We start from the raw sequence: 26,196 nt of genomic DNA, 5'->3' as shown, positions 1-26,196 counted from the left end.
GCGCGCGCAGCCCGGCCCGGGGCAGGGGGCGGCCCCCGCCCGGCCGCCCGGGGAAGCGGCCCCGAGCCCAGGCGGAGCCACCGCCGCCCGCCGCAGCCGCCGCCGCCGCCATCTTTAACCACTGGGGGGGGCCTGGCCTGGGGGGGCGGGGCCGCCGCAATAACAGCCCGGCCCGGCCGCGGGGCACCATGGGGGATGGAGTCCGGGCGGGGGCGGTGCCCATTGGCCACAGCGGGGCCGGGACTACAGCTCCCAGCAGGCATTGCGGCTCCGCTCACTGCCCGGGCCGGCCGTGGGGCTCCCTGGGGAATGGAGTTCGGGCGGGGGTGGCGCCCATTGGCCAAAGCGGGGCGGGGACTACAGCCCCCATCAGGCATTGCGGTTCCCCTCCTGGCCCGGCCGCGGGACACCCTGGGGAATGGAGTCCAGGCGGGGAAGAGCTCAGCATGAAATGAATAATAGCTCCTAGCAGGCATTGGCGCTACCAAGCCTCAGAGAGAAACCCCGTTGCATCACGGGGATGGGAGTCCATGGGGTGAGGGCAGTTCTTCAATGCACCATGGGAGTAGTAGTCCTCTCTGGCCTGCAGGAAGGGGAGAAAACTTCAGCTCCAAGAAGGCATGTCTCCACTTGGAGAGACTCCCTGCAGCCTGGCATAGGTGGCCCCAGCTCCTCTCTTCCTGTCGCATGAAAGAGTTAGATGTAATTACATGACTACGATTCCCAGCAGGCATTGAGGCACGAACGGGAGTCAGGGGAGGGAGGGGCACTGTAACTCGATCCACAGACAATAATGGAGGGGGACTACAGTTCCCAGCAGGCATTGCAGCTGCCAAGTGTGTGTCTCCCCATTTCGCAATACACTGTGGGAGTTGTAGTCCTGTATGCAGGGGAGAGGACTACAGCCCCCTGAAGGCATTGCCAAGGTTGGAGAGACGCAGTGCATGCTGGGATATGCAGCCCCAGCTCCCTTTCCATCCCCATGCAGCAACGCGAGGTCAGCTCCCAACAGGCTCCGTATCCGCACAGCTCTGCCCGCCATTCAGGCTCAGCAGCAATGTACCATGGGAAACGCTGTCCTAAATGCTCAGTTCCCTCTCACAATGCCTGGGGGTGGCAATTAGACTACAACTCCCAGCATATATTGGGCTCATCCTGCCCACTCTTAGCCCAGGGTACCATGGGAAATGTAGTTCTGAGACTCTGATCACTACCACCCCATGGGCTGAAGGGGAGAAAAGGTTTCAACTCCCAGGAGGCATTGCGCTGCATAATATTGCAATGCACTGTGGGAAATGTAGTTCTAGGCCAAGCAGCCCCCTGCCACAGATTTTGCAGCAGTTGTCCAGACAGTAGGCATCACACCGATCCATGTGTCATATGTCCCGTACGGGCATTGGGGATTCTCCTTGAGGAGGTCCCACTGAAAGGGGATGGGGCAGCAGGGCCTGCACTCAGTAGCAGAACATCCTTTTACTAGGGTTACCATATTTAAAAAATAAAAAAAGAGGACACTCCACGGGGCCCTGGCCCCGCCCCTTCCCCACCCCCGGCCCCGCCCCAACTCCGCCCCTTCCCCAAAGTCCCTGCCCTAACTCCCCCTCCTCCCTCCCAGCCACGCGAAAAGGGCTGCCCGAGCGCTACTGGTTTCACAGTTTGCCGGGCAGCCCCCAGACCCTGTGCCCCTGGCCGGTGCTTCCCCAGCGCAGCTGGAGCCCGGGAGGGGAAGTGCCCAGCTGGGGGCGCAGGGTCTGAAGGCTGCCCAGCAAACCATGAAGCCGGTAGCGCTCGGCCTTCGGGCAGCCCCCATGCCTCCGGACCCTGCACCCCCGGCCGGGCACTTCCCCTCCCGGGCTCCAGCTGCTCTGCTCCTCCCCTGACTCTTCGGCTCTGTTTAAGAGCCAAGCTGCCCGAGCGCTACCGGCTTCGGGCAGCCCCCTTGCCTCCGGACCCTGTGCCGCCGGAGCCCGGGAGGGGAAGTGCCTGGCCGGCGGCTGGGGTCTGGAGGAAAGGGGGCTGCCCGAAGCCGGTGCGCTGGGGCAGCTCAGCTCTTAAACAGAGCCAAAGAGTCAGGGGAGGAGCAGAGCAGCCGCGGGAGGGGAAGTGCCTGGCCGGTATTTTCCCGGACATGTTCGGCTTTATGGCAATTCCCCCCAGATGGCGGTTTGATTACCAAAAAGCCGGACATGTCCAGGAGAAACCGGATGTATGTTAACCCTACTTTTACTGGAGACGTCATGCGCTACAAATGACAAATGCCCCTTTTAACCAGCCTGTGGGGGGTGCTGGACAAACACAGCAGAGACCCCATGGGGCGTCTTTCTCAGCTCCTATTCCCCACTGCCTGGTGGGTGAGAAGTGATCTCTGAATGGATTTGTGAGATTCTCTGCAGTCATGAGACTCCTGGAGCTGGGTGCTTCCGGGGGAAAAGGCCCCGTGTCCAAAGTGCCGCCGCAGAGGGTCCTGCAGGCAGGGGTGGGACAGAACTTTTGTGATCAACAGATAATAACAGAGACCTTCAGTATTCCTGAGACGTTTAATAGGAAATGTGATCCCTGCCCCCACCCCACACACGGCTTGTGGGGCCTGGCCACAAAGGGGCAAGAGATGGGACGCAACACGCGATGGTCATCAGCCCCGGAACACAGCTGGCAAAGCCAGGCCGAGGGCAGGACATGAAGGAGTGGCAGGTGAGGCACTCCGGTTGCTGTGGCTCGTTGAGCCTCGGTTTCCCCAGCCGTGTAATGGGATACTCTGCCTGTCCAGATCGGGAAGGTCTTTGGGGTAGGGAGCGTCTCTGACTCAGTGTTTGTGCAGCGCCCAGTGTGATGGGGGGGGTCTGTGCAGCGCCCAGGGCAATGGGAACCCCAGTCTTGTTGAGGGGTCTGTGCAGCACCCACAGGGACAGGGGAGTCAAAGCAGGCCAAGGGGGTGTGGGAGCAAGGGGTGCGGGGGCAGAATAGAAGGGGCAGTGCCGTATGAACCCCAGCTATTCCTCCCCGCCCCCCAGTTCTCCAGTCCCTGACCCTGGTGCCAGTTCTTACACCCCCTCCCTCCCCCCCGGGAGCTTCCCAGTTCTCTGCTTGCGGCTCTGGACAGTTTAGTGTCGCCTGGATTCCTGTGGGCTAATGAGTCCCACTCCGCTGCCGGGTAATGAGTGACCCACGGTGATCAAGGCAGGCCCTTCCGCAGCCACTTGTGACTCCGGGACATTGCAGCCTGGGGCTGGCAGAATCCCTCCCCTCCAGTCTCAGCTCTCTGCTGGCCATGTGGGGCAGGGAGCCCAAGTAGAGCAGGGGATCCTGCCAAGCTAATGACAGATGCCCCCTCCCCCAGTTAGCTACTGAGCAGCAGGAGTCCCCGCAGATCTGGGTTCACCTAACACCCCCCAGCCCCCACAATAACTGGGGGCTCCCCATCCCCACATTGAGGGTGATGGTAGAGGTTGGGGCCCCACACATACGGCACCCCCTACAGGGTGAGCTGAAAACAGCAGGGACCGATCTACTCCATGTGAATTCTCATCTCTGGCCTGCGGCAGGGTTCATGCCCTTAGTACCTAGCTGGCCATGGTGCCCGTGCCACACGCATGACTCCCAGCCAGCGGGCGGCGCTCCTGGCGTGCTGTGTGTGACGGGCAGGAAAGCGAGCCACAGATCTGTGTTCTGCGGGTCCAGCCATGGCCAGCTGTGCCCTCTCCCCATGTCAGGCACTGCCACACCAACGCTGGTCCCCGCGCCCTCCCCGTGCCGCGCTCCATCGCAGATCCGTCTGCCACGCCAACGTTGGTCCCCGCGCCCTCCCCGTGCCGCGCTCCATCGCAGATCCGTCTGCCACGCCGACGCTGGTCCCCGCGCCCTCCCCGTGCCGCGCTCCATCGCAGATCCGTCTGCCACGCCGACGCTGGTCCCCGCGCCCTCCCCGTGCCACGCATGAGTCCCCCGGTGCCTGCACTAGCACAGGCGGCTCAGGAGGAGGTGGAGGAGGAGTAGAGATAGGTGGTCTCTATCGTCCAGTCCGAGGGCAGCTCCTCGGGACAATGGCCCTTCATGTGCTTCTGCATGGCGGCCAGGCTGGGGCAGAATTGGCAGCATAGGGTGCAGCGATAAGGGGCGGCGCCACCATGGGTCCGCAGGTGCTTGATCATGGCGGAGTAGTCGCGGGAGCGCTGGGGGCAGAGCTTGCACTGGAACGGCTTCTCGCCTGCAGGGGGCAACGGGCTGTGAGAAGGGGTATCCCCAGCCCCTCCCGCACCTTCTCCTGCCCTGGCTCCCCACCCCTCCCCCAGCCCTATCCCGCCCCTCCCTCCCAGACCCAGCTTCGCTTTCCTGGGGCACAGGGATTAGAGCCATGGCAGGGTTGGGGGCGGGAGAAGCTAGGGCTGCCCCCCCAGGACCCAGGGAGACGGGGAGACCAGAGTGCCCCCAACTCCCAGTGGGAGGAGGGCTGGGGGCGACAGTGTGGGAGCAACACCCCAGCCTGCAGGGGCACAAGGCAGGTATGTGGAGCACCAGGGGCTGAGGCCCCTGCGGGAGGGGCACACGGCACTGGGAGGGCTGATGCCAGTGGGGGAGGGGCACACGGCACTGGCGGGAGGGAGATGATGCCCATGAGGGAGGGGCACACAGCACTGAGGAGGGCTGACATCCATTGGGGAGGGGCACACGGCACTGGGAGGACTGATGCCAGTGGGGGAGGGGTACCCCGCACGGGGGGGGGGGTCTGGCGCTGTGGCAGGGGGGGTCCCACTCACCAGTGTGCACCCGATAGTGCGTCTCCATCTGGTGCTTGAGGGTGAAGCGCTTGCTGCACTCGCCGCACTCGTAGGGCTTCTCGCCTGGGGATGCCCGCCGGGGCCCCTGCAGCCTGGCCTCGGCCTGGAACCCACGGGCACAGAACTCCCGCTCCAACAGCCGCTGGCCTGCAGGGATGGCACCGGGTCAGGAGTGAGGGGCATTGGCTGGACATATGGAGGCGGGGGCAGGGCTGGGGGAGCAGGGGCTGCGGGTTGGGAGTGGGGGGCACCAGCTGGACGTGGGGAGGCGGGGGCAGGACTGGGGGAGCAGGGGTTTCAGGTTGGGAGTGAGGGGCGCCAGTGGGATGGGGGAAGGGCAGGGCTGAGGGGGCAGGGACTGTGAGTCGGGAGTGAGGGGCACCGATGGGACAAGGTGTGGGGGCAGGGCTGGGAGAGCAGGTGTATGGGTCTGGAGTGGGGCGCCAGTTGGATGGGGGAGGGGCAGGAGCACTCATGGCGCAGGCCATACCCATGTGGCTGCGGCTGTGTCTGCGCAGCGCCGTCTGGCTGGGGAACCGCCGCTGGCACAGCTGGCAGATGTAGCTCCAGGCGCCAGCCGGCAAGGCCCGTGGGGGGCACCGTGGGCCGTACATCAAGTACAGTGTGGTTGACGCCGCTGTGGCTGGCTCTGGGGAGGAGCAGGAGAGACACAGCTCAAAGATGGGCCCAGCCAGGAGCGCCGCCAGCTTTTTTGCCGCCCTAGGCGGTGGAAGGTCCTGCCCCCGAAATACCGCCCCCGACAGAGGCAGCGGAAGGTCCCGCCCCCGAAATACCGACAACGACTGGGGCGGCCGAAGATCTGGCCGCCGCGATCGCCACCCCCCAAATGTTAGCGCCCTAGGCGACCATCTAGGTCACCTAATGGGTTGTGCCAGCCTTGGGCCCAGCCCTCCCCACCAGTCCCTCCCCAGTGAGCCCAACTGGCTCCCACCCTCCACCCCCCAATCAGACTCATGGGCCCATCCAACCCGGGTTTTCCAGAACCGCTGCTGTCAGGTGACCCTACAATAACAACGTGCCCAGTAGAAACAACCAAAATATCCACCTCCTCGCCTCTGCCCAGGGCGGAGCACTGCCTCCCTGGCCTCCCCACTGTCCTTGCCCCTGGGGCACCCCCTGCCCCTGCTGTCCCTGCCTCCCAGGGTCCCCCTACCACTGTCCCTGCCCCCTAGGTTCCCCCCCACTGACAGCCTCTCAGGGACCCCCCACTGTCAGTGCCTCCCAGGTCTCCCTCCTCCTGCCCCCTCACCTCCAGGGGGCGCTGTGCTCAGAGGCAGCAAGTCCTTGTCACAGCTCCGCTGGGCCCGGAAACAGGAGAGTGGGAGCGACTGGGGCCCTGGGAAGATGGAGCGACTGTCAGATGGGGTGTGGGGCAGACGGGGTGAGAGGTCTGGGGTAGGGGCAAGTCACAGGGAGGGGAGCTGGCGGAGGGGTCGAGGATCTTGAAGGGGAGGGGCTGGAGGACTCAGGAGACAAGGGCAGGAGGGTGGCTAGGAGGTTGCGGGGGGCCCGGTGGAGCCAGTGAGGGACAAGGTGGGGGGAAGGGCGGGGTGAGGTAACGGAGCAGTGGGTCGTTGGGGTCAGGGTCCAGGAGCTGCTACTGGGAGGAGAGTAGCAGGGTGGGGCAGTTGGCAGGGTCCATACATGGGTGGCACAATGAGGGAGGCGGATGGTGGGTGGTCCATACATGGGTGGCAGAGTGGGGGGTAAGGTGGGGGGTCCATATGTGGGTGGCACGGGGGGGGCAGAGGGGTACATGCATGAGCGGCACAGTGGGGGCAGGGTGTGGGGTCAGTACAGGAGTGGCACAGTGGGGCAGCAGGGGAGTCCTTATGTGAGTGGCACAGAAGGCGTGCAGTATGTAGGTGGCACAGCGGGGGTGCAGGATGGGGGGTCCGTATGTGGGTGGCACAGTGGGGGGCAGGGTGGGGGGGGTCCTTATATGGGTGGCACAGTGGGGCGGGGCAGGGGGGACAGGGGATTCCTTATGTGGGTGGCACAGCGGGGGGGTCGAAACATGGGTGGCACAGCGGGGATGCAGGATGGGGGGTCCGTATATGGGTGGCACAGCGGGGGTGCAGGATGGGGGGGTCGGTATATGGGTGACACAGCGGGGGTGCAGGATGGGGGGGTCCTTATGTGGGTGGCACAGCAGGGGGGCGGGGGAGGTCCGTACATGGGTGGCACAGTGGGGGGGCAGGGTGGGGGGGTCCTTATATGGGTGGCACAGTGGGGCGGGCAGGGGGGACAGGGGATTCCTTATGTGGGTGGCACAGCGGGGGGTCCATACATGGGTGGCACAGCGGGGGTGCAGGATGGGGGGTCCATATATGGGTGGCACAACAGGGGCAGGGGGGTCCGTACATGGGTGGCACAACAGGGGCAGGGGGGTCCGTACATGGGTGGCACAGTGGGGCAGGCAGGGGGAACAGGGGATTCCTTACGTGGGTGGCAGAGCAGTGGGAGGCGCTGGGCATCTGGGCCCCGCTGGGGGCAGAGGTCGTACCCCGAGCTCTTGGCCGGAAGCGCCAGAAGCCTGAGCAGAGGAAAACAAGGTGTTAAACGGCAAATGACCCACAGGGATCAGGATGGGGCCAGGCAGAATCTCCATTCAAAGCCCCCCTCACCCTCCAGCCCCCCCCATAGCTCTGACCCCCATTGCTCCTGTGACGCTCTGTACCTCAGAGCAACACCCTACACCCCCAGGTTTATCTTTATAAAATGACTGCGTGGTATCTAATGCAAAGTTTGTCATGTTGGGGGTCTTCAGAAGGCTCATAATGCACCGAGCATGGTTGTTACAGTGATGTTACAGTAGTTGTTACAGTGATGTTATAGTGAGGTTATAGGTTATAATTTCATGTATATAATTATAAGGCTGACAATGTGTCCTCATGGCTTAGAGCAAGCCCAGTCAAAAAGTCTCCAAGAGCAGGGAGGCAGTTCACACCTCCTCGGGGCATGTATGGGACAAACCCAGCCCAGCCCCACAGGAACAAAGGACACTGGCTAGGCAGCAACAAAAGGATCTGTTGGACTCTCAAGGGAGTCACCCCCCTTCCTTTGGCCTGTTTGGGACTGTGATGAGGTAATGCTCACCTGACTCGGGGGCGGGGGGGGGGGGGAAGAAAGTACATGATAAAAGGGAGGAATGTTTGCCAGGCTTTTCCTCTCTTTTCCACCCCCATCCAAAGACACTACACCAAGCGACTGAAGTGCTGATCAAAGGGGAGAGCCTGACTGAAAAGTAACCAGCCAGCCTGTGGTAAGAAGCAGCTAAGTTTGTAAGGGCATTGAAAGTGTTAAGATCTCTTAGAATGCGTTTTGCTTTTATTTCATTTGACCAAATCTGACTTGTTATGTTTTGACTTATAATCACTTAAAATCGATCTTTGTAGTTAATAAATCTGTTTGCTTCAGGTAGAATAAACAGTGTGTTTGATTTGAGGTGTGTCAGAGACTCTCCTTGGGATAAGAAGCCTGGTACATATCAATTTCTTTGTTAAATTGACAAACTAATTATATAAGCTTGCAGCGTCCAGTGGGCATGAATGGACACTGCAAGATGGAGGTTCCTAGGGTTGTGTCTGGGACCGGAGATATTGGCTAGTGTCATTCGGTTGCACTATCAAAGGAGCAGCTTACATGCCAGAGGCTGTGCGTGAACAGCCCAGGAGTGGGGGTTCTCACAGCAGAGCAGGGTAAGGCTGGCTCCCAGAGTCAAGGATTGGAGAGACCTAGCAGATCACTGGTCCAGATAACACCAGAGGGGAATGTCACAGCCCCCTAGCCCCACATGGCTCTGACCCCATTGCCCACTGGCCTCCCCATTGCTCTGACCCCCATCTCCCTCAACCCCCCATTGCCCCCTAACCCCCCATTGCTCTGACCCATCACCCCTTAGTCCCCCTGCTCTGACTCCCATTGCCCCCAACCGCTCTGACCCCCTCGTTGTGTAAGCTTCTTGCCCTGGAGACAGTCTGCTCAGAGAGAGGAGGCTCCCCCAGAGTCCTGACTGGCTTCCAGAGCACTGACCCGGTGACTCCATGACAACTGGTGGTAGCGGTGGGATAAATTGCACCCCGTGGACAGAGCATCCTGCAGTAAGTGACTAGGGAGTAGTAAAACGAAGGGGGATTAGCGAGAGACAGGTGTGCTGAAGGCTCCAAGAGGTGAGGTTCCAGGAGGCAGAAGAGCTACACCTTAAATCCCGAGAGAGAGTGGACCCCCGAGAAGGGCTGTCGCACTGAAGGGGTTCCTCTCAGGGATCATGGGAGCTGAGAGAGCCCAGGCCTGTGAGTCCGTGACCACCTGGGAACATCTCGAAGATGGCCTATAACCATCTCCATAAGAAGGAGATTGTAGAGCTGTGCAGAGAGAGAGAGGGCTGCACTTTGGAAAGCTCACTAAGGCACAGCTGATTGCTCAGTTGGAAGAGGAGGGATCGCTCTAAGGAGCCAGTTCCTGACTCAGCTGGGGCCATGAGAGAGGCTGGGAGCAGCCAGGTGTTCCGGAGACCCATGTCCCCGACCAGGGGGTCTCCACCAGGATCTGAGTGGAATGGAATTGGAGCTGAGATCGAAGAGGATCATGATAGACAGGGAAGGCATGAAGCAGAACAGCAGGAGAGACAGGCAGCAGGAGCTGGTGATGGCTGAGCTGAGAGGCAGAAGGTGAAGTGCCAGTTTTGCAGGGAACCTCGACGCTAAATTGCTGCCCCAGGTTAAGGAGGGGGAAGGTATAGATGCCTGTCTCACAGCCTTTGGGAGGTTGGCAATTGGAACCAGGCTGACCCTGCAGAAAGGCTCCGGTGTCTTGCTCCCTTCCTGGGTCTCAAGGCCATAGAGCTGTTTAACCAGATGGGTGGGGTGGCCAACTGGCTCCCACTCCTGGGCTCAGCATATATGTCTGCATGGACTCTCCTGGGCTCAGACCTAGGGTGACCAGATGTCCCTATATTACTGGGACAGTCCCTAAGGTGGGGGGGCTCTGTGTGCTGCTGGAGCCTGCAAGCCCCACTCCGCGGCTCCAGCAGCTCCCATTGGCGCTTTTCCCAGCCAATGGGAACCACGGAGCTCGCGCTTGTGGCGGGCGCAGCACGTGGAGAGTCTGGAGATTCCCCTCTCTGCTCTGACCCTAGGAGCCAGAGACCTCCCAGCAGGGCTGGTGAGTGTGGCCAGGGAAGGGGGCAGAGTGTGGTGGAGTGAGTGTCTGGGAGGTGTGTGTGGGGTGCTGGGCTGTGAGGGTGTGGAGGGCGCTGGGCAGTGGGGGAGGTTTGTGTGTTTTGGAGTGCTAGACAGTGGGGGCCTGTTGGGAGGTGCTTGGCAGTGGGGGAGATCTGTGTGTGTCAGGGCACTGGGCAGTGTGGGTCTGTGGGGAAGGGCACTGGGAGGAAGGAAGGGAGGGAGGGAAAATCTGTGTGTATTGGGAAACTACCAAGTGGGGGGTGCTGGGCAGCTGTGGTGGGGCTGTGGGCAGGGGGGCGCTGGGCGGGGAGTGTGTGCTGTGCATTTGTGGTGGAAGGGTTGTAGGGGGCTCTGGGCATAGTGGATCCAGGGGGCGCTGGGCAGGGGAGCTGTGTGGCGCAGCATGGGCCCACCCCCAACAGGAAGGGGCATGCTGGTAGCACAGGGCCAGGCGGACCAGTGTGCCTCTGGCTTCGGTCGGGGCTGTGCACCTGTGTCTGTCTGTCTCCCCCTCCCCACTCACCCAATGTGTCCTGATATTTCACTCTTGCGATCTGGTCACCCTACTCAGGCCCCTCGGACCCCCAGTGGGAGCGGAAGGTGGTGGTCAATGGGGAGACATTCCTGGGGTGGTGAGACCCTGGGACAGAGAGAACTGTTGTCAGGCCCCAGGTGGTGCAGCCTCACCAGATGCTGAGGGGCTGTGTGACCTGGTGAAGGTCCCAGGGATGAAGCCCCTCACCCTGCCTATGGGGGATGATTGTGTCTCTTTGGGACAGGATCCAGGCCCTGCTCCTGTAACGGCCGAGGATTGGAATTTGAATCCAGGGAACCAATCGGCTGAGACTGAAGTGGTCAGTAAAAATGCAAGTGACCTGGCTGGCAGGGAGGAGGAGCTGCTAGGCTCAGGATACCTGCCTGCCTGTAACCAGAGCCCTGGAGCTGAGTGGGACAGAAAGATACTTCCCACCCCCCTGCACAGGGGGAGGTGGCTCACGCTGGCTCTCATGCTGTGAGCAAAGCAGAGGGTTCACTGCCTGCCCTCACTGGGACAGCAGGGGCGAAGCTAAACCCAGTGGGATCGGCGACCCCTAGGGTTACCGTATTTCAATAATAAAAAAAGAGGATGGGAGGACCGCTGCCCTAGCCCCGCCCCATCCTGCCCTAGCCCTGCCCCTGCCCCTTCCACTCTCTCCCACTTCCCGCCCCCCTCAGAACTCTCAACCCTCCGCCCCACTCCTTGTCCCCTGACTGCCCCCTCCTAGGACCCCTGTCCCTAACTGCCCCCCAGGACTCCACCCCCTACCTAAGCCTCCCTGCTCCTTGTCCCCTGACTGCCCCCTCCTGAGACCTTCCCCCCATCCTAACTGGCCCCCTAGGACCCTATCCCCTACCTGTCCCCTGACTGCTCCAACCCTTATCCACACCCCCGCCCCCAGACAGACACCAGGGACTCCCACGCCCCATCCAACCACTCCCCACCCCTGACAGCCCCCCGCCCCCCCGAACTCCCGACCTATCTAAACCCCTCTGCTCCCTGTCCCCTGCCTGCCCCCTCCTGGGACCCCTGCTCCTAACTGCCCTCCAAAACCTCACCCCCTACCTAAGCCTCCCTGTTCCTTGTCCCCTAACTGCCCCCTCCTGAGACCACCCCACCCTAACTGCCCCCCTAGGACCTTACCCCATATCTGTACCCTGACTGCCCAAAACCTTATATCCCCAACCCCCAGATGTCCCCCCCCGAACTCCCGACCCATCCAACCCTGCTCCCTGTCTCTTGACTGCCCCCTCCAGAACCTCCCTGCCCTTTCTCCGACCCCCTGGCCCCCTTACCGTGCCGCTCAGAACAGAGTGCTGCGGAGCGGCGTGCTGGGCAGCAGGGGAGGGGCAGCAGGGGCAGGGGGAGGAGCTCCAGACTGCCAGAGGCCCGATGCGAACGGCCGGCCGGCGATCTGCGAATGCGGCGGGGGGAGAAAGAGGAGGGGAGTGATCTCAAGTTGCAGGGGAGAGGAAGGGGAAGCGGAGGAGGGATTCTAGAGCCCCGTGTGAGTGGCACAATCCGGCCGGCTGCCCTGTCAGCGCGCGCGCTCTGCATGGGGGGGAAATCCGGACATTTACAAATTCCCCCCCGGACGCTATTTTTAACTCAAAAAAGCCGGACATGTCCGGCAGAATCCGGACGAATTCTAGCTGAGTATGGGGAACCACAGCCAGGGCGGGACAGCTACCAACCAGGCCTGCCTTGTCCTGAGGTGCAAAAATCCCGGGGCAAGGGTAAAGCAGCCTGGAGACACCTACTTGTCATAGAGGAACCTTTTCAGAAGGTGGCCCTGGTCTTGTTGAGGGATGAATGGGAGGGGAAGGCTCCCCCGATGGAGATTCAGTGGTGGAGTATTTACTGACTTTCTACGAAAAGCTCGCTGAGTTCATGGGTCCGGCCAGGGAGAACCTAGGCAGGGCCCAAGGGAGGCAGAAGGTCTTGTACGACCACTCAACCTATTGCACCAGGGAGGTGAGGGTTCTCATGCCGGTGAGGAAGAATAAGCTGCAAGCTGCCTGGAATGGGCCCTTCAAGGTCATTCAGCAGCTGAACGAGGAAAATGATGTGGTGGAACTGCCCAACCGGGCTCACAGCCACCCAAGGTACCAGGTCAACATGATGGAGCCGTATAGTAACAGGTTGAGGCTGGTACTGGCCATGTTTGGCCAATTGGAGAAGGGGGAAGATCCCCTGGTGGGTCTCTTCCCTGAGACAGGAGCCAGCCCCTTGCTGGAATCAATATACCTCTCTGACCTGCTAACCCCTGCCCAGCAGGCAGAGATCAGAGAGATGCTGCATTCGTACCAACAGCTGTTTTCCAACTGTCCTGGGCTCACTAACCGAGCTATCCACTCGGTGGAGACAGCCCTCCCATCAGGTGTGCCCTATTCAGAGTAACTGGGAACAAAGCCCAGGCCCTGGAGGGAGAGGTCAGAAACATGCTGGCTTTCGGGGTGATCCAGCCATCCACCAGCCCTGGGGGCCTCTCCCATTCTGTGGGTCCCCAGGAAAGATGGGCCAATCTGATTCTGTGTGGCCTATCGGAAGCTCAATGCCATCACCATGTCTGGTGCCTGCCCATGCCTAGGCCTCATGAGGTCCTAGACAAGTTGGGAGGGACTCAGTACCCCATGACCAGATATCTCAAAGGCTACTGGCAGGTGCCTTTGGATCCAGATGCCAAGTTGAAACCTGCTTTTGTCACCCCTCTGGGGCTGTACAAGTCCCTGGTCCTACCTTTCAGGCTCAAGGAGGTGCCTGTTACCTACCAGCGCCAGGTGGATCAGTTACTGAGGGGGATGGAGAATTTTACCCTAGCATACATTGATGATATTTGTGCCATTAGCCGGACCTGGGAGGACCACGTGTCCCAGGTGAAGAGGGGACTGAGTCACCTCCAGGATGCAAGGCTGACTGTAAAAGCTGGGACGTGCAAGGTGGGATTGGCAGAGGTGTCGTACCTGGGCCACAAGGTGGGGAACGGCCACCTGAAGCTGGAGCCAGCCAAGGTGGGGGCGATCAGAGACTGCCCTGCTCCCTAGACTAAGAAACAGGCTCAGGCCTTTATTGGGACGGCAGAGCACTACCAGAGGTTTGTATCCCACTTTAGTCCTGTATCAGCTGTCATCACTGAGCTATGCAAGAAGGATAAGCCAGACAAGCTGGTCTGGAGTGGGCAGTGCCAGAGGGCGCTCTGCACGCTGAAGGAGGATCTGGTCAAGGGCCCGGTGCCGGGAAATTCAGACTTTGACAAGCCCTTTATGGTGTTCACCAATGCCCCAGAGACAGGGCTGGGCGTGGTGCTGAGGCAGGCCAATGCAAAGGGGGAGAAACACCGCATCATGTACCTGAGCAGGAAGCTGCTGCCCCAGGAGCAGGGCTATGCAGCCATAGAGAAGGAATGCCTGGCCATGGAGTGGGCTGCAGCCGGATCTATTTGGGCGGCGCTTCACTGTGTGCCCAGACCAGTTGCCCTGTCATGCATGCACCAGATGAAAGGGCCAATGCCAAGCTCCTCAGGTGGAGTCTGTCCTTCCAGGATTATGAGATGGAGGTGGTCCACATTAAGGGGAGTGCAAATATTATAGCTGATGCTTTGTCCCGGAGAGGAGGGCCTGAACTTCCCCAGGTCACTGGCTAAAGTGACCCTGCTCAGTTCGGTCTCGAAGTGGAGAGATATGGGATGTAGTGGGGATTTTCCATTGTTATGATGTATGTGAGTCTTACAGTTTTGCATGAATGCTGTGTGTGCCTCAGTTTCCCTGTGTATTGCACCAATGTCTAGATGGTGGGAATAAGGGTGTATGACTTTTGCAGGAGTTGGGGAGCGATGGGGGTCAGAGCAGTGGGGGGCCAGGGAGTGATGGATTCAGAGTTGGCTGGTAGTTGGGGTTCTCCAAGATATCAGCTGTGACCTCCTGTTGGGGGGATGAGTGTCTCTTTGGGACAGGATCCAGGCCCTGTTCCTCCCGACCCCCCACCGCTCTGACCCCCATCACCCCCCGCCCCCCCCACTGCTCTGACACCTATCGCCCCCGAACCTCCCACCGCTCTGGCCCTCTGTGACAAAGTGCGTGTCCCATTGCTCCCAAGCGGGGGCTGAAAGGTTGAGTCCGCACTCGGAGCAGGCAGGAGATGCCGTGGGGTCGTGATGGACAAGCTGAGAAGGCAATGGAAACCCCCACAGCCAGAGGACTCCCTGAGACCCTGGCCCAGGGCTAAGCATGGGGTGTTGGGGGGGGGGACCGGCCTGGGGCAAAGCCCCAGACTTAGGGGCAGGGCTGGGCCTGGGGCAGGGACCGCCCGAGGGGGGCTGGGATGCTGATGGGTTCATCCAAGGGACAGGTTAAAAGCCGGGGCACAGCACCGAGCCCGTGTATCCAAGACCCCCTCCATGGCCCCATCACGACCGCTGCCCTGAGCCACAGGCGACAGTCTCGCTCCAGCCAAGCACTGGGAGCTCCCACCCCTCACTCTGGAGCACGTGGTTACGGCTGGTGCGTGCTGGCGGGCAGCCGAGCCGCGGCTCCAGGGCTGTATATACATGTACCAGCTGCCCTGGGGTGTGGGTGTGTCCCTGAGCTCGAAAACCCCAGCTCGCAGCATGGAGGGAGCTGGGTGCCAGATATAAAACCCGAATGCGCACTGTCCTCTGCAGGTCCCCATGCTTAACCCCTGAGAGAGAGTGCACCCCCGAGAAGGGCTGTCACACCGAAGGGGGTTCCCCCCACGAACCATACGGGGCCAAGAGTGGGCACAACCTGTGAGTCCATGACACCCCCACAGTTCACCCTGTAGATCCCATTGCACTGGACCCCATCCCCCTAGAACCCAGCAGACCCACACAGTTCACCCTGCTGGTCCCACCCCCCTTAAACCCAGCAGCCCCACACAGTTCACCCTGCAGGTCCCCATCCCCCTAGAACCCAGCAGCCCCACACAGTTCACCCTGCAGGTCCCCATCCCTGAGTACCCAAAGGCCCCCCACAGTTCATCCTGCAGATCCCATCCCCCGACAACCCAGCAGCCCCTCACAGTTCACCCTGCAGATCCCATCCCTCTAGAACCTAGCAGCCCCGACAGTTCATCCTACAGGACCCCATCCCCCTAGAACCCAGCAAGCTCTCCACAGTTCACCCTAGAGATCCTGGACCCAGGGAGCCCCCCTGTGACGAAGTTGAGGATTTTTGTAGCGTTTTACATTAATAGTGTGTGTGCTCCTCAGTTTCCCTGTATGCTGCATGTTTAACAAGGTGGTGGGAGAGAGTTTGTTGTTGCAGAGGACCAGGGGTGACCTCACCTATCAGCCAGAACCCCTGAACAACAGCCTGGAGATGGGGAACCCTAACAACTGGTTACTAAGAGGTCCATCCCAGCTTGGCAATCAGCTGGTTCTGGCCAGTGGGAAGGCCCCCAGAGTTCACCCTGCAGATCCCATCCCCCTAGAATCTTGCAGCCCCCATCAAATGATTTGGAACCCAGCTGCCCTCACCATATGCCACAGAACCTGGCCACGCCTTATACAAGCCATTCCACAACCCAGGCACCGCCAATTATTATTCTAGAGTAAAGCTAATAACCACTCACACTTCTGGAACTTGGCTGCATGTATTGCTCTAGAATGTGGCAACACCCCTCCCCCCACCATCCACATGAGAATCCATCTGTCAATACCACCAGGGAACACTCTAGAACCTCCCAGCAGATGATCAGAGTGGCTCGATGTGATGAAGTGGGGGATTGTCTTGTTTTTTCCTTGTTTTTACAATGGTTTGCATGCAGAGGAGGTGGGACTCAGTTTCCCTGGGTGTTACTGGTTTAACAAGGTGATGGGAGAGGGAGTTATTGTTACAGAGGACCAGCGAGGGAACTTGGGATGCCGGCCAATGACCTGGAGAATGGATACCCCAGCGACTGGTGACCTCGTGACCTGGAAGCCCAGCTCAGAAGTCGCAGCCAGTTCTGGCCAGTGGGAGGACAATGGGCTGTGAAGAGAGGACCCCGGTGACCTAACCAGCTGGTTCCAGCCAGAGGGGGCCAGAGGACAGAAGAGAGGAGAGGAGGCCACGGTGACCCTGTTTACCTGGAGAGACGACAATGGACAGAGGCGGGGCTTGGGGGAGGTGATATCAGATGCCCAGCTGGGAAGCAGAGGGGCTCTGGGCTGGAGAGGGAGAGCAGGCAGAGCCCACCTGGATGCAGGGGTGACTGGGATGTGCTGTGCTGAGGGAGGCCAGGCCCGAGAGCCCTGAGAGTTTCCTATGCTGTGTTCAGACACTCAATAAATCGTCCTGGTTTACACTGGCTGAGTGTCACTCCAGTCTAGAGAACAGGGTGGCATTATTCCCTTTGGGGAGTGGAGGCCCCGGGGGTCCAGAGAGAGTGGACTCCCTGAGGGGGCCCACGGTGAGAAACAGGTGTGCTAAGGCTCCGAGAGGTGGAGGTGCTTAACCCCCGAGAGAGAGTGGACCCCTGAGAAGGGCCATCACACTGAAGGGGGTTCCCCCCACGGACCATACGGGGCCAAGAGTGGGCACGATCTGTGAGTCTGTGACACTCTAGAACCCACCCAGCCGTGCATTTTCCTCCAGAATGGGGACATCAACATGCTGAAGCAATCTAGAACCCAGTCACTCCTGTGTCTACTCTAGAACACTCTCCAGTCGTGTGGTGCTCTAGAATGCAACCCTGCGGTTCCTGCATGATCTAGAATCCCACAAGGCACCACACCCAGACTGCCTGCACCCTGCTGCCTGGCCCTCTACATCTGCTTGTCTCACTGGGGCTCTAGAACCCTTGCTGCAGCTGGTTTTGGAGGATGCAGATAGCTGGAGCCCTGGAGGCCAGGGCTGAGAGGCACCCATTCCCACCTGTCTGGGTAATGCAGGACACACAGCACCGTGGCAGCCGAACCCTGGGGGGCTGCTGGGCCAGGGGCACTGCCCAGCAGAAGAAGAGATGTGGGGAGCATTCCCCTGTGACAACGTGGCAATTTTCATAATATTTTAATGACCCCTATGTGTGCCTCAGTTTCCCCTATGCATGGCTGCCCGTGTGGGGTAAAGGTCTGTTTTTGCTCTCAGGGCAGGCTGGGAGACAAAGCTATAAATGTCACCTGGCTGTCCGAGCTGCGATGGGTCGTTAATGAGGTCATGAAAACGGACTCACCGACCCCATGTCAATGGGCAATTGAAGAAGACAGCTGCAAAACTGATCACCAGGACGTAGCCCGCAGCCAGCCCATGACCCAGAGGAGCTGGGATTTCCCCGCCTCACCGTAGGGGAGCTGGGCAGAGACCTCAGAACAGGGAAGGTGCATGATGGGGGGCACAGGAACTGGCATCAGTCCTGGCAGAGTGGACAAGGCCCTCCAGCAAGTCGGGCTCCGTTGGCCATGAATGGGGTGAAGCAGAAGGGCCCGAGGTGCAGCCTAGAGGCGCTGAGGCCATGTGGCAGAAGGACGTGAGCCCCTTTGGGGGTCTGGCACATCGTAGGGGCTCCACCAAGGAACTGTTCCAAAGCTGGGGGCATGGCCCCAATTCTGCACATCCGTGACACCCCCACAACCCCAGCTGGTGCCCAGCTCTGAGTTCAGGGCTGAGCAATGCAGTGCCCGTCCCCAGCTGGGCACTAGAGGGCTCCATGCACCAACAAATCTTGGCTAGGAGACAGGATTCCAGCAGAAAAATGTGAATGACCCTTAGGAATTGTTTGAGAACATTTTTACTAGGTGCCAGGAAAGCCAAGCTAGAGAACTGCCATACCAGTTCTGAAACCAACCTGGCTTACAGGGGAAGTGCAAGTGGCCCTAAAACACAAAAAGGGAATACATAGCAAATGGGAAAAAGGGGGAGTGGAAAGCAATGACTATCACTCAGAAGCTCTGAATTGTAGAAACTGGATAAGGGAAGCAAAAGGATGTGAGATGCACTCTGTGGCCAACAGAGAGAAGGACAATGAGAAGGAGTTTTTAAAGTATATTGGGAACAAAAAAAATCCTAAATGCTCTTGGCCCTGTGCTATTTAACATCTTTAACAATGACCTGGAAGAAAACATAAAATCATCCCTGATAAAGTGTCTGATGACACAAAAATTGGAAGAATGGGAAATATCGAAGAGGGCATGTCACTGATTCAGAGCGAGCAGGGTGGCTTGGTAAACAGGGCGCAAGCAAACACTCTGCGTTTTAATACAGCTAAATGTCAATGTATCCAGCTGGGACCACAGAATGTCAATGGGGGACAGCCCCAAAAGAGGCGACCCTGGCGTCTATAAACAGGGGAATCTGGAGAAGAAGCCCAGAGGTTATTTGACTTCTGTACTTGGCCCTGGTGTGAGTGCAGCTGGGACCCTGTGGCCAGTCCTGGAGCCTTCCAGAAGGGCTGTAGATAAATTGGAGAGGGGTCGAAGAGCCTGAGAGGAGAGACTCCAGGCATGGGATCAATTTAGCTGGACACAGGGCAGGTTGAGGGGCGACTTGGCTACAGTCTGTGCATGACGATAGGGGCACAGCTCATTAATAATTGGGTTGTCAGAGGAAGATCTGCCCCATGGAAGGCTGGAAACTGAAGCCAGACCCATTCAGCCCAGAAAGCAGGCATCCCTTTGGGACCCGGCCCAAGTGACTAGGGTGCAGGCTGGGGCTCTGTGTGGGGCGAGGGGGCTGGTCCCACGGCGAGGGGCTGGGGCAGGGGTGGGCGGGGGAAGGGCACACAGTACCCTGTGTGCAATGTACATGCATCCTGCCCCATGGCTGGGAACAGGAAAGAGCCGCTGTGCACTCCCTGGCCCCCTGCGCGCCCCACACGGGGTGAAAGGTTCACATCTTCAAACCACGGCAGCTGCTCAGGCAGAGGCTGTGGGTAGGTACAGGCGGGTGCAGGGCGAGGCTCTGGGACCCGCGATGCATGGGAGGGCAGAGCATGATCACAATGAGCCCTTCTGACCTTACAGCCTCTGGGTCTAGGAGGCTGTGAACTGGGGCTGCCCAATGTCCAGCCCCCATATGCACCCCAAGATCCACCCCCACAACCCATATCCTCCCACCCCCCAATCCACCCCTACAACAATAAACCCCCTGCCCCCAATCCACCCCTACACCCATACCCCTCACTGCTCACACCTAGATCCACCCCTATACCCCATATCCCCCCTGCTCCTCCCAGATCCACCCCTACATCTCCCACTGCCCCCACTGCTCCTACCCAGATCCACCCCTACCCCCATAGTCCCCTGCCCCGATCCACCCCTAAACCCCATATCCCCCCGGCTCCCCGATCCACCCCTACACACCATCTCTCCCACTGCCCCCACTTCCCCCACCTAGATTCACCCCATACCCCATATCCCCCCAGCTCCACCCCTATACCCCATACCCCCCTGCTCCCCAATCCACCCCTACACCCCATATCTCCCACTGCCCCCACCCAGCTCCACCCCTACACCCCATATCCCCCCTGCTCCCCAATCCACCCCTACACCCCATATCTCCCACTGCCCCCACCCAGATCCACCCCTACACCCCATAGCCCCCTGCCCCAATCCACCACTAGACCCCATGTCCCCCCTGCTCCCCAAACCAACCCTACACCCCATGTCCCCCTGCTACTCCCAGATCCACCCCTACAGTAGCCCCCCTGCCCTCCCGATCCAACCCTATACCCCATAGCCCCCCTGTCCCTGATCCACCCCTACACCCCATAGCTCCCTGGCCCCACCCAGATCCACCCCTACACCCCATATCCCCTCTGATCCACCCAGATCCACACCTACTCCCCTTAGCCCCCTGCCCTGATCCACCCCTAAACCTCATATCCCCACTGCCCCTACCTAGATCCACCCATACACCCCTGTCCCCCCCTTCCCCCGATCCACCCCTACAGCCCCGTGATACCCCTTCACTTCCCCACCCTCCGAATTAAGGTAATTTGGCTTAGAGGAAAATGTGAACGGCTCTGGGGTGGTGGGGGGGAAGAATGTGTCATCTAGGAACAACTCGGCCCTTTGAAGTCGGGTGTGTGGGTGTGGGGCCGGCTGGGGGAAACCCCACGGGCGAGTCACCCGGCCACCCCCTCCCATGGGACCTGTTTCATCTCGGGCTCCGCCAATCTCTGGGGCAGGAACCTGCTGGGCTCAGGGTCTGTGCGTCACTGGGGGAACGGGGGACCCTGAGCCATGACCGACATAACTGCAAACCAGAGAGATCGGGGGATTTCCCCCCACAGCGCCAGGCCAGGGCTGAGGTACTCGGGAGCTCCCCCCATGGACAATGCTTTCCCTCCCATCAGCGCCCCCGGGCTGCAATGCCCCTACCCCAGGGTTAATCCAGCTGGCCTGGCACCAGGGACGAGCGGCCTCTGGCCACAGGTGCGAAAAGTCAGCGGTGCTTGGCAAGGCGCATGTGCGGCTGGTCCCTGCCTGTCCCCAGTGCCCTGCTCAGAGCTGCAACAGCACCTGCCATGCCTGCCTTCACGGGGAGGGTGCCCCAAGGAGACCAGGCAGGAAATGAGTGACGCGGCCAGTTCCCACAGAATAGGGCCTGCGGCCGAGAGCCAGTGCGCCCCGGAGCCGCGGGGGGAGGGAGGGCAGCAGCCTCATGGCCTGAATCATCCCCCCGGGCTCGCAGCCCCCCTGCTCTAACCCACTAGACCCTACTTCCCGCCCAGAGACAGGGATAGAACCCAGGAGTCCTGGCTCCCAGCTCCCCCTGCTCTAACCCACTAGACCCCACTTCCCTCCCAGGGACAGGGATAGAACCCAGGAGTCCTGGCTCCCAGCTCCCCCTGCTCTAATCCACTAGACCCCACTCCCCTCCCAGGGCCAGCCAGGGATAGAACCCAGGAGTCCTGCTCCCAGCCTCCCCCAACCCACTCCCATCACCTATGGCTTCTCTCCCACCCCCACCCCGCTCACCTCTGGTCTTCCAGTTGCTTCTCTCTGCCCGTGATCCCACTGGGGGTGCCCGGCTTCCCCATCTCCAGCCCGCAGGGGAAGGGTTGGACGTAGCCATGGAAACCCACCGATGCGGAGAGGGCCATGTGCCCAGGCCCCAGGTTGCCCAAAGGCGAAGGCAGCGACTGCAGCTGGTAGCTGAGCAATGGCGGGCAGGGCTGGTAGCCAGCAACCACCCCCTCTGGCCCCCAGAGCGCCTCTGGCGGCCAGGGATGGGCGCGGTGCTCCTGAGGCAGTGGCCGGGCCGTAGCTGTGATGACGCTTTCCCGTGGCTTGAGGGAGGACTGTTCAAACAGGACCCAACTGGGTGCCAAGCTGCCATCTTGGATTTGGCTCCCCTTACTGTCTGGCCTACCCAGGGCCAGGCAGGGCCCATTGGCTAATAAAACTAGGTCATGGTTGCCTGGCGACTTCATCTGGGACATCCCATCCGCTGTCTCCTTCTTTGCGTCTTGGGCGCCAACCCCGTCATGGCTGCCAGCCCTGTCACCAATGACAACTCCATCATGGTCACCAGCACCATCGCCAATGGCAACCCTGTCATGGCCACCAGCCCAATCACCAATGCCAACTCCATCATGGCCGCCAGTCCTGTTGCCAATGCCCACTTCGTCAGGGCCATCAGCCCTGTCACCAATGGCAACTCCGTCATGGCCACCAATCCTGTCGCCAATGTCAACCCCGTCATGGCCACCAGTCCTGTGGCCAATTCCACCATGACCACCAGTCTTGTCGCCAATGGCAAGCCCATCATGGCCACCAGTCCTGTCCCCAACGCCAACTGAATCATGGCCACCAGCCCTGTCGCCAATGCCAGTCCCATCGGGGTCTCTAGTCCCCAGCGCCCTAAGGCACACCTGCTCCAGCTCCTCCATCTCCAGGTCCCGGGCAGTGGCCAAGAGGCTGGCGAGCTCCTCAGGAGCCACCTCAAGGCTGCCGGTGTAGGCAAAGTCCAGGACGTGCTTGAAGGTGGCAGGCGCAAGGAAGTCCAGGCTGCAGAGCTTGCTGGGGCCCTGTGGCAGGAGGAGCCGGGCCAGGGTGCGGCTGGCGCAGGCCAGCACCAAGCTGTGGGCCGGGAAGTCCCGCTGGCCCACACGCACCAACACGTCGCACAGGGCCCGCGCATGCCTCAGCTCACTGGCCCGGTGCAGCAGCAGGTCCGGGTGTGAGGGGCTGTGCAGCCTGACCCGCCGCGCCATCTCCCTGCCACGGGGCTCAGGGGCGCTGCCGGTCAGGGGTCAGCTCCTCCATTAGCCGCAGGGCTCTTCCTCCTGGGGACAAGGGGAGAGGGAGATTGTCAGTGGGGACGGGCTGCACAAGATGGCCGCCAGGCTCTCAGACCCAATGCACAGGGATGGTAGGAGTATGCGTGGAGAGGGGGGCTGCACAAGATGGCCGCCGGGCTCTCAGACCCAAGGCTCAGGGACAGCGGGAGCGTGTGGGGGGTAGGGGGACTGTAGAAAATGGCCGCCAGGGTCACAGACCCAACGCTCAGGGATGGCGGGACTGTGCATGGGGAGGGGGGCTGCAAAAGATGGCTGCCGGGCTCTCAGACCCAATGCTCAGGGATGGTGGGAGTGTGTGTGGGGCGGAGGGGTGGGACTGCACATGATGGCCGCCGAGGTCACAGACCCAATGCTCAGGGATGGCGGGAACATGCCCGTTGAGAGGAATTTGGACCCCCACCCCCTCCCATTTCACTTTAGTTACACAGACAGTTGTCCCTCATTCCCCTCCCCTCTTGCCAGCTCTGGGCAGGACTGTGCCTGGAGGGAGGGGCTGGCAGGAGGGGTGCATGGAGGGGGACGGTTGTGGGGGAGGGCAGAGGGTTGCTGGGGGTTGCGTGGAAGAGGTGGCGGCCTTGCAGGAGTTGGGGGCATTGGTGTGTAGATGAGGGGACTAGCAGGAGTGGGGGTTTGGGAAGAGTGTGTTGGGAGAGGAGATGGCGGGAGCGGAGGGCAGAGGGGCAGATGGAACGGGGAGGTTGGCAGGAGCAGGGTCTCAGTGCGGGGTGGGGGTGGGCCTGGGCCAGCTAGGGGGATCGGGCAGGGCCGTGAGCCATTCCCAAGGGGGGCAGGTCCTGGGCCAGCTTGGGAGGGGGGCGTTAGCCTGTCCCTTGGGGGGCAGGGACTGGGCCGGCTGAGAGGGCCATGAGCCAGGCCTGGGCTGGCTGAGGGGGGCCGTGAGCCTGTCCCACGTGGGGCAGGGCCTGGGCCGGCTGAGGGGGCCGTGAGCCCATCTCGCAGGGGGCAGTGCCTGGGCCGGCTGAGGGGGCCGTGAGCCTAGCTCATGGGGGGCAGGGCCTAGGCCGTCGGGGGGCGGGGGCAGGGCCTGGGCCAGCTGGGGGGGCTGTGAGCCCATCTCATGGGGGAGCAGGGCTTGGGCCGGCTGGAGGGGCAGGGCCTGGACTGGCTGGGGGGGGCCGTGAGCCCGGGCCACAGGGGGCAGGGCCTCCCCAGCGCAGCGCTGTGGGGTTTGGGGTTTTCGCTTTGTTGTCTGCGAGGCAGGAAGTTGGAGGGGGGATGGGGGGGGTGAGCGCCCAGGTCTCTCAAGTGCATGAGAAAGTGTCTGTCCCCCCACCCCTCCAACCCCTGGCTCTGCTCCCACAACAAAGGCAGCGACGCCAGCGCGGGTTCGGTACATGAAAGAGGCGGCCCCGCCAGAGAGCGCTGGGGGGAGCGGGGTGCTCCGGATTGGGGGTTGACTGGGAGCCAGCGCAGGGATCTCCTCCCTCCAGTGCATCCTAAGCCCCCTCCCCAGTACCTCCCCCCCAGGAGAGCTCCCCTCAAACTCCTGTGTGCAGAGGAGAGCGCTCAGTGCAGCATTGCACATACGGAGCAAGCACCGGGCCCCGCTCCCCTCCCAGTGCCAGGGAGAGAACCCAGGAGTCCTGGCTCCCAGCCCACCCCCCCCCCCCCCCGCACTCTAACCACTAGACCCCACTCCCCTCCCAGGGCTAGGGAGAGAACCCAGGAGTCTGGGCCCCTGCACAGACGCTTTTTAAAAGATGCACTGAGCTACTCTTCTCCTCCCACAGTCCCCGTGAATTTGATCCAAGGTTTCCAGGTGCCCAGATGTTTTAATGAGACCCCTGATTTTTTTGGGGGGAGAGGGGAGCTTGGCGCTTCCTGGACACAGAGCCTCTTTGGGGTGTCAGGCACCGGCACCCCAAAAGCACTAGCCCCTTTTCAGAAGCAGTGGCCAAAGGTGCCCCCCAGATAGGGCAGGGGACAGGGCAGAAGGGAGTGAGATGGGGCCGTTCCAGGGCAAAGCTGTAATGGGCACTGCACTTTATAGGGACACTGGTGGCCAGCTCCACCCGCACCCCATGCCTGGGTTTGTGGGGGCACCTCCTGCCCCTCTGCTGTTCTCGCAGGGACACTCTACAGAGGCCGAGGGATCTGGCCAAGTTCGGATGGACTCTTCCAGTCCCATCAAACTGCTTCTAACTCACTGCAGCAGGGTGGCCCTCCTTGGCCGGCTGAAAACCCAGAGGCCTCCACTGAGATCAGGGCCCCCCACCCCTCCCGATTGTGCCAGGTGCTGCACAGACCCCGACCAAGATCAGGCCCTCCCCCCCCCCCCCCTCCAATTGTGCCGGGTGCTGCCCAGACCCCGACTGAGATCAGGGCTCCATTCTGCCGGGTGCTGCCCAGACCCCAACTGAGATCAGGGCCCTGCTATGCCAGGCGCTGCAAAGATCCTGACCAAGATCAGGGCCCCATTTTGCCAGGTGCTGCACAGACCCCGACCAAGATCAGGGCCTCCCCCTCTCCCCCTCCAATTGTGCCAGGCGCTGCACAGACTCCGACCGAGATCAGGGCCCCCCCATTGTGCCAGGCACTGCAGATATATAGCAAGCGATTCCCTCCACTGAAGAGCTTACAATTCAGATCGACAACGTAGACAGAAAAGAGGGTTATGCACTCCATGAGGAAACTGAGGCTCTGACGGCCTGGGTGACATCCCAAAGGTCCCACAGGAACTCTGTGGCAAAGCTGGGAATCGGGCCCAGGTGGGGTGAGTCCCAAACTCACGTTCTGGTTATTATTAATTAAAAAAATAAAACAACCCCCCAAAGAACCAAAGCCCCTCTTCCTCCCCAACTCAGACACTTGCAAAACCATTGGGAGCAAAACATGCGTGTCCCATCCTCTGCAGAGACTGCCAGGCGAAAACAGGGCAGGGCTGGGGCACCCAGGCCTATTTCCAGTGTCGAAGCAACAAGGACCCCCCAAATACCAGCTCCAGTCACCACCAGAAAGTGCCAGGGAAAGAGGGCAGTGCCCCTCATTCCCCCCGACTCTCCCAGGTTCCAGGGCACCGTCAGGAGGGCCAGTCTCCTGGCCACGTGGCCTCTGCACGGCATCTGTCAGCAGTTGTGGCAGCTGACAGCTCGCTAAATTCCTGATTGTTTGGCCTGTCCAGTGCCTGGCACAATGGGGCCCAGGGCTGGGGCTGGGGCTCCCGGGTGAGGGGCTGGGGGACCGGAGAATCCTCCCCATAATGACACTGCAGCTGGGAGAGGGACACTGAACTTGACAATGGCTATTTATCTATTTAACAAAGCTCCCTGGGATGGGGGGTAACCCCAGCGCGGCCCCATGGGAGGGGACAGGAATCGGGGTGCATTTTAAAGTGAGCCTGGTGGCCACGGCCCAGCCAGGCCAGGAGTCAGTGACTGGCAGGCTCAGGGCTAGCGGGGGAGGGCGCCGGCGCAGG

At 60.9% G+C, this 26,196-nt stretch overlaps 1 protein-coding gene across 1 annotated transcript; it reads right to left on the bottom strand.

Moving 5' to 3' along the window:
* Positions 1 to 3,968: 3,968 nt before the first annotated feature.
* Positions 3,969 to 22,673, bottom strand: ZBTB32 (zinc finger and BTB domain containing 32). The gene is made up of 6 exons (XM_054011192.1): positions 21,436 to 22,673; positions 7,241 to 7,332; positions 6,046 to 6,132; positions 5,266 to 5,424; positions 4,755 to 4,922; positions 3,969 to 4,204 (listed from the first exon to the last, which is right to left on the bottom strand). Exons 1-6 carry the CDS (start codon positions 22,671 to 22,673, stop codon positions 3,969 to 3,971), a joined length of 1,980 nt encoding a protein of 659 aa, XP_053867167.1.
* Between the last annotated feature and the right edge of the window lie 3,523 nt (positions 22,674 to 26,196).

The sequence above is a fragment of the Malaclemys terrapin genome, chromosome 21, assembly GCF_027887155.1.
Source record: "Malaclemys terrapin pileata isolate rMalTer1 chromosome 21, rMalTer1.hap1, whole genome shotgun sequence".
NCBI classification, from domain to species: domain Eukaryota; kingdom Metazoa; phylum Chordata; order Testudines; family Emydidae; genus Malaclemys; species Malaclemys terrapin.
This window is presented reverse-complemented; position numbering and strand designations above follow the sequence as displayed.